Source organism: Terrapene carolina, unplaced genomic scaffold (assembly GCF_002925995.2).
Source record: "Terrapene carolina triunguis isolate 2854851 unplaced genomic scaffold, T_m_triunguis-2.0 Scaffold62, whole genome shotgun sequence".
In the NCBI taxonomy this organism is placed as follows: Eukaryota; Metazoa; Chordata; order Testudines; family Emydidae; genus Terrapene; species Terrapene triunguis.
This window is the reverse complement of record NW_020664413.1, coordinates 12,388,224-12,395,676: the sequence shown is the minus strand read 5'-3', so window position 1 is coordinate 12,395,676 and position 7,453 is coordinate 12,388,224. Positions and strand designations below refer to the sequence as shown.

Sequence of the window (7,453 nt, the reverse complement as noted above, 5' to 3'; positions counted from 1 at the left end):
AAGAAAAGGGGGGGAAAAGCAGATGACGACGACGACTGAGGCATGATTTAGATATTCAAAAAGGAGGGTTTTTTTAAGACAGTAGCTCCGATTTCTAAAGGATTGAATTTGGAACTAAAAATGGATTAGCACTTTCTGTAAGGGTGTTTAGCCCATCGCTGTCCTAATCAATTAAAAAAACCCTAAATAATCAAGCTGTGAATATATATGTACATATATATACACACAAAGTAAATAAGAACAACCAGCCTGTATCCTGAACACAGTCTACACTTTATTTCAGACTACAGATTTCTGAACATAATAAAATCTTTGGCTTGTAGCGGCGGGTTCAGGCTCGCAGTCAGTGGATCCAATTCTTCGGGGGGGGAGAGGGGAGACGGAAATTCACACGAAAAATAAAAGAAAAATTCGAGAGTCAGACATTTACTTAAAAACAAGAGGCAACGACGTCAGAAAAAGAAAACAAACAAAAAATAAACAAACAAAAGAGACAGAGAGGAAGAGAAACTGTCCAGCAAATGGAGATCGCTACACATATTTCTTACCTGAAATTAAATATATACAAGGTCATATGATGTTTGGCTATATAGAGATAATTTTTGTAAGTGTTCGGGTTTTTTTTTTTTTAATTGGAGTCCTTATACTATGGATAGACAATAGATTTGATTTTAAATAGCACCTGTCCAAAGTCCCCTTCAGTATGTCACTTTCCACTGTTAAGTCCTTTTTATTTTATTTTCCTTTCCTGGCAATAATAATAATAATAATTAATAATAATCAATGCGGGCTGGGGGGGGGGTGCTGATTATTCGCTCTCCTCTTTGTCCTGCACCGTGGTCGTGGAATGGTTGTACAGTCCCTGGGCCATGAGATGAAGAGCCAGGCCGTTCTTGATGCCCGTGGCTTTCTTGATTTTGGCCCGCTTGTTCTGGAACCAGATCTTGATCTGGGATTCGTTCAGACTGAGTTCCTGGGCCAGGGTCTGCCGCCTCTGCTCCGTGATGTAGCGGTTGGCCTGGAACTCCGCCTTGAGTCTCTGCAGCTGCTCGGCAGTGAAGGCTGTTCTAGGCCGCTTGTCCTCCTTCTCGTTCTTCTTCTTCTTCAGTTTCCGGGTCCGCGGACCTAAGGACAGAGACCGACAGAAACATGGGGAGTGGGCGGGGGGCGAGGGGGAGGAGAAGGAGAGAAGGGGGGGGAGCTGTTTGAAATTCATCCTCGGATGTCAAATGTGCGATCCCTCCGTTCCTCACCCCTGGGGAAAGCGTCCTCCTCACTGAGCACAGCCCCCCTCTTCCCCAGCATTTGCTTTACTCCCAGACCCCCCTCTGCCCTGTCCTTGATTGGGATCAGTTTGCAATAAAAATGGCCGACTTATTCATTTCTTCCCCCCCCCCAAAAAAAGGGCAGACAAAAGCAGGCCATCAAATTGCTTTCTATAGTGGGCGATTAGGGGTTTCTTTGGGGGAAGGGTGTTTCTTCCCCGCCACCTACCCACAGTGTAATTCAGTTTTATGTTCAGAAGAAAGGATAAATTGGGGGGGGGGACATGGCAAGTTAAAAACAGCAGTGGCACTAGGGTTTTCGCAGTTAATTCGCATTATAGAGGGACCCTACGCGCAAAATTCGCCGAGTTGTGCCCCTAGATAAACATATTAAGGGCATAATGAGCTTCGGCACTAATTTAAAAGGACCAAATAATCTGCCCCAAATAATAACTAATAGGGGGTGATCTAATGTATCATCACTAGTCTATTTGTGAGACACTTTATTTGTGTTACTCCAAATCTAGTCTCTGTGGCGTAGGTAAGAAAATCTGTTTTGTTTGGGCAAAACTGGATAAATCAAAACATGTATCGTCGTAGATCGTGACATTACAAATCTTTGTATTTGTCCCCCCCACACCCCCCCACACACACACCCCGCTTCAAAGGTCTGAAACAAACGCGGGGATGAAAATATAAAACCCACTGATGTGCCCCAACAAACTCCATTCCACTCGTAGGATTTTTTTAAAGCAAAAGTATCATGACAGGCCAGACAGCGAAAAAACAAACTGTCTGCAGATTCTATGTTTTAGTTTAAAATTCCGGATCCGAGAGCTACAGTAAACCCCCGCGAATATTTAGACCGCAAATTTAATGTTGTGCAAAACGGTGTGAATGAATCAGAGAGATCCCCTGGCGTTCTGCAAACCTGACGGGAGGCGCAGAAGACATCACCTTTCCTTTTTCGGTCAAGTCTGAACGCCTGATCCTGCGAAAATACCCCATTTGGCCCCATGTGACTGTCCTCTACTAATCTGTTACAAAAGGAAACGAATTCTATCTCGTGTGTCCCATCGCGCTTCTTTTTGGGGTGGCTATTGGGGAGGGTTGTACCCGAGCGCGCCCCATTTGCAAAGAGGGCACAGTCAAGACGAAGAGACGCCGTTGCACAAAAGATAGACACACACACACACACTCTCTGCGCCACGCCACCTCAGGGGGGGTTCCGTTAACCCAAGGAGTTGGAACAGCAAACTGCAGTTCATTTGCGGAGCGCGCACCTCCACACCCCTCTGATAAATACATTCAAACTACTAACTGAAGCCGGAAGGATGGCTCCACCACCCTAGGGTGCTTTGGGCTAGCTGGAAGAAAAGTGCCGCTATAATCTAAACTGTCCCCGCGTTCCTGGAAAATCCACCACCCCCTTGCCCAGTTTGGTTGAACACGAATTTTAGACAAGCCCTGTCGAGAAATGCAAATACTTCCCCTGCCGCCTACTGTGTTCGTGTAAACTAATACTAAAAACGATCACAATAAAGAATCGCCACCGTTAATGAACAATAATATGCTCATTCTTGATCGCTACTGTTTTCAGGGCACCGTGCATATTATTGCAGAGTAAATGGTATTTATTCTATCACTCGTCCGAGTGACTTTTCAAATCCATTGGCTTTATAGATGTTAATTGAACTGAAAATCTCTCTCCTTTCCCTTTCCCTCTATTTCTAAAGAGGAGAAGTGGGGATATTATAATGAATACGGGAAAACGCACATTTGTATCCGTGTGGAATGCGTTTTAAATGGATTGCAGACAGTGTATATTTCAGTTCTGCCTCTCTTGGCATGACACTTGGATCATCCGAATGAGTTACTTCTCCTGTTTATAGTCTCATTGGAAACCCTCCCCTTATTAATGGTCAGATCAGGCTTTTCAGGCCTTTCTTTAAAGGTATAAATGCAAACCTCTGAACTTTAAACACAAATAGTATGTGTGGGCGTAAAAATAAAAGGCTCCGGAATAAGGCAAGGTAAATGCTTAGAGCTGACATGTAGTCATCTAGAAACAGAATGATAAAGGGTAAATCCAAGAGGATTGAAAGCATAAGGCTGGGTTTGTAGGCTGTTGCATTTTGACTTCTAAACAAACCCTGTGAAAGGGGTTTTTTTTAGGGAGGAATTTAAAACAATTTCTGAAAACCTCACGGTTTTGATCCAAAGCAGGTCAACAGCTGGGGAGTCCAAATTTTAGGAAGACAGTCCCCCCAGTCCCAGATACCTACGGGAGGAAGACAGCAGGCTTCCTAGCTGAGAGTAGGCCTAAAGCTCATCTCAGGGCTGGTTGGTTTGTCTCAGAGATCTCAAGGCAAGTTTAGGGAACATGGGGGGGAATAGATTTTAATATATATGAATCCCTGCTTTATCCAGTTTACTAAAGGGGGGGGTGGATTTAATAAATCACATTATCTCCTGGTTGTGCCAGACCCTGCAGAGGCTGCTTTGCAAAAATTGCACCGATCTGAACTCAGTTCCTTTCCCCTTGGAAACTGAAATTTGCCATTGTAATAAAACAGCAATTCTGAATGGGGTGGGGGGGGCGAGGATATATACACTTAGCCCTAGATACAGTTTAGATACACTCAGCCCCTGGTCTAGCCAGACCTACACCACATACCAGTCAGGAGAACACAGGGCCAGACCCAAACACAACAAAGGGAACGGTGCACATTCCCAGAGGAGCTTTCTGGGACTGGGTGCCAGAGAGGAGATTTTGCAAAAGGAAAGTGTAAAATACTTTGCATGTGGCGGCATTGGGAAACGGTAATAAAATCATTGCCCTGCCCGGGGCCGAGAGCTAGGAAGGCAAGAGCCTGACAGCTCAATCACTCAATCAATCCGTTTAGTCAATCAAACTGGCTTTTCTGAGTTTCAAGTAGCTGGACGTGTCAATAACAGTGGGATCTAGATGACTCGGGCTGATAGCAGCAAATTGATCACTTTCCGTGGAAGGAGCTAATAAAGGGAAGCGCGAGTTACGGCTAGCCACCAGCCGGGCACTTGGGCTAACTCGCCCCTCCTTTGCCTTCCCGGCCCTGGCCCTTGCTCCCGCCAAAGTGGGTTGATTCTCATTCTGATTTATTATTAAGCTTACTCTCCCCGACCTCCGCCGGTTTGGGCGAGGGTTTGCGGACAGAGACGCTGTCTCGTTGGGGAACTTCCTTCCCTGGGATTTTCCCGGAGCGGTCTGATCTACATTCCTCTCCGCTAGCCACAAGCTGGACTGGGAGGTAATTCTGGGAGACCCTTTAAAAGTGACCCGGATCACCTGATTTGTTCCATGTGAACAGAATTAAAACAAGGAAATGGAACGCTAAAAGGACTCGAATGAAAATAACAAGCAGCAGCAGAAATATCTGCAGTCCCGGAAAATCTGATCTTGTTTTTTCTTTTTCAGAATCTTTTCTTCCCATCTTTTTGGGAGGGGATGGGGGGAATAAATTCCCCCAAACAATAGCAGATATTATCCGTTAGAAAAGAAAGCTCCTTAGCCGCTAAAAACTAGAACGAACACAACCCCGCTTGTCAATATGCGACCTAGAGGCCTGGTTTTCTTTTGCTCTCAGAGAGGCCTATTTTGCTTTCCCATAACAGAAACATTTTTCCCTGAAAGCATTTCTCTCCCCCCCCCCTTCTGCCTTTCAGAACTATACCTCACCCCCAACACCCTTTCAAATATATAATACGTTCAACATGTGTCTCTGATCTCCCCCTCCCATTCCCCCCCCACTCATCAGCACACAATAAAAATAAAAAATCTACTGCCTCGCTTCACAGCTACTGTATCTGTAACCCCAGCCCAGAATCCGAATAAAAAGCCCCAGATCGCTCCTCCTGCATCAGAATTCGGGGTTTTATAAAGGCGGAGGGGGGAAGATGGGGCACGAGGGAAAGATTTCCCCATGCCCCCCCCCCCAATAATTTAACCCGAGCGCGAAGGGCTTGGCTGTGTGACCCAAACACCCCCACGCTAGGAATAGGCTCCTAAAGCAAAATCGAGCTATATTATTGATATATGTTTTTTAAAAAATAATCTAGAGACACTAAAGAAGGGAGGGGGGCTGGGGAAAGGGGAAAAAAAAAGCGACTGCGTATTATGTAATAGCTAACAGATGTGATCAGCGAAGTGGTTCTTACCCGAAGATGGTCTGTCTGAATACCTAGTGCAGTAAACCCAGGCAGGCCATACTAGAGGCTGTTGAGAATCGCTCTTTACAACAGGTCCTCCATTATTAGAGCCCATGAGCAGGATGGCGGGGTTGGCGTGTTCCCCATACTTCGCCGGGTTAGTTCCACTCCCTTCGGAGGGTGGCTTGGCTGCCGCTACCGCTGCTGCTACTGCTGCTGCCGCGGCGGGGTTCGCTTTAGAGGCAGCAGCTGCAGCAGGAGGCGCCGAGGAGGAGCTGTCGGGGTTACAGTTTGAATCCGGGCAAAGGAGAGAGGACGGGTTGGATGGCCTCGTTATCAGTGGGTTGACGTTTTCTCTACCTGATGTCTGACCGCGATCTCGGTCTCTGTCCCGGCCGCCGCCGCCTCCACCACCTCCTCCTGCTGCTGCTGCTGCTCCGCCGACGATCAGGAGCGTCTCTTTCTTGCAGCCAAAGTCCGGCCTCAAGATGTTGTCAATGAAAAAGTTGGTGGTGCGGTGCTGCTGCGGCTGCGGCTGGTGGTGGTGGGGCATGGGCAGGATGCAGGGCGCTGCAGGCGAGGAAGGCGCGTGGCTGGGGGAGACGGGGACGCTTTCTCCATCGCTGCTGCTGCTGCTGGTGGTGGTAGTTGTTGTAGCAGAGTCTCGGTGACTTTTACTGTCCGGCTGCTCTTCCATAATCAGCCCCCGCCACGGAGATCGCTGCCTTTCCCTCCCCCCCCACACACACACTTTTTATTCCCACCCCAGTGGGTGGTGGGGTGAAAAAAAAAATACAAATAAAATCCACTTGTTGGCTTGGATCTGATCTAGAGAGATGGGTTGGTGGTGGGTTTTTTTTAAAGACAGCTATATCCAAAAATACTGAGACACTGGAGCGAATTGGGTTTTGGATTTTTTTGCAATTACCTTCTATTTCCACCACCACCCAATAAAATAAAATAACAAAGCAGCTCCCCCCCCCCCCCCCCCCCCCCCCCCACCCCCCCTAAAACCCCCCCCCCCCCCCCCCACCCCAGGTTTTGATTTCCCCACGTGTCATACTCTGCTTTGCCCACAGATCAGGCTTGGCAGAGCCTTTAAGCGCCAGCTTGCACAGCGCCTGGGTATTTTTTTTTTTAATTTTTTTTAAGCAAATCTCTGACAGCTCCGATCTTTGCAACAAACTCTCCCTAAAAAATCGCTCAGCCACACTTTTTTCATTCGAACCGGAAGCACGTGAGGCTGGCCCGCACGTGGAACAAGCCAATGGGGAGCGGGAGATCTCTCTGACACCCCTGACGTCCGCCAATCGCATGCCTTGGAACTTTGCGGATAAATAATCCATGGGGTTGGATAAATCAGAGGGAAGTCAGCGCTCTTCCCTGCGCATCCATTCCAGACCCTGCTCCCACCCACCCCTGCGTGGGGCTGTTTATTTATTTATATTTGCTGTAAGCAACTATAAAATCAACTCCATAAACAACTTGTTCAAGTAATGTAGGATTATGTACGTGTTTAACCCATGCGACAGGCAGGCATTGGAAGCGTTGATGGCAAATACTTTGTAAAAGTGATTTTCTCTTTCTTTCTTTCTTTCTTTCTTTCTCAAAAACTCCTCTCCACTTTATTTTCCTTGTTATTATTGTCGGAGGACAAGTTATTAAAGAGAGAGAGAGTTGGTTGTCTTGATTTGTCTCATGTTGAAACTTTTTTAAAAGAAAAAAAGTAATTGTAAAATTGCGGTGGTTTTTTTTTTTATTTTGTTTTTTTCCTGAATGTTATTAGACAGGTTAGAGGTGAATTTGTGACATCCTTTTTTGCAATAGTAGATGAGGTTCTCGGGGGTTCTACTGAATTAGACATGCAGGTTAAATGTATTAACAAAAAACAGTGGATCTATACAGTTTTCCAGAGCTAATAATTTCTAAAAATTAATTTAGAAGTAGCTTAACCTCAATGTTAGCGTTTGAGTTAATACTCCAGGAACACAAACCCTGTG

At 46.4% G+C, this 7,453-nt stretch overlaps 1 protein-coding gene across 2 annotated transcripts; it reads right to left on the bottom strand.

Moving 5' to 3' along the window:
• Window positions 1–324: 324 nt before the first annotated feature.
• Window positions 325–6,387, bottom strand: EN1 (engrailed homeobox 1). Of its 2 annotated transcripts, XR_002909780.2 has the most exons (3): window positions 5,463–6,387; window positions 549–1,125; window positions 325–358 (listed from the first exon to the last, which is right to left on the bottom strand). XR_002909780.2 is itself a non-coding variant. In XM_024224498.3 (2 exons), exons 1-2 carry the CDS (start codon window positions 6,148–6,150, stop codon window positions 809–811), a joined length of 1,005 nt encoding a protein of 334 aa, XP_024080266.1. In that variant the 5' UTR covers window positions 6,151–6,387; the 3' UTR covers window positions 331–808. The 2 variants fall into 2 exon arrangements, 1 of the variants encoding a protein (XP_024080266.1); XM_024224498.3 differs by having other exon boundaries at window positions 331–1,125.
• Between the last annotated feature and the right edge of the window lie 1,066 nt (window positions 6,388–7,453).

Bases quoted from the DNA above. Each gene is read 5' to 3' on its own strand.
- EN1 (XM_024224498.3), bottom strand. From the start codon at position 6,150: ATGGAAGAGCAGCCGGACAGTAAAAGTCACCGAGACTCTGCTACAACA. The intron at 1,126-5,462 runs GTAAGAACCACT...CTCTGTCCTTAG, and splicing joins TTCAGACAGACCATCTTCGG to GTCCGCGGACCCGGAAACTG.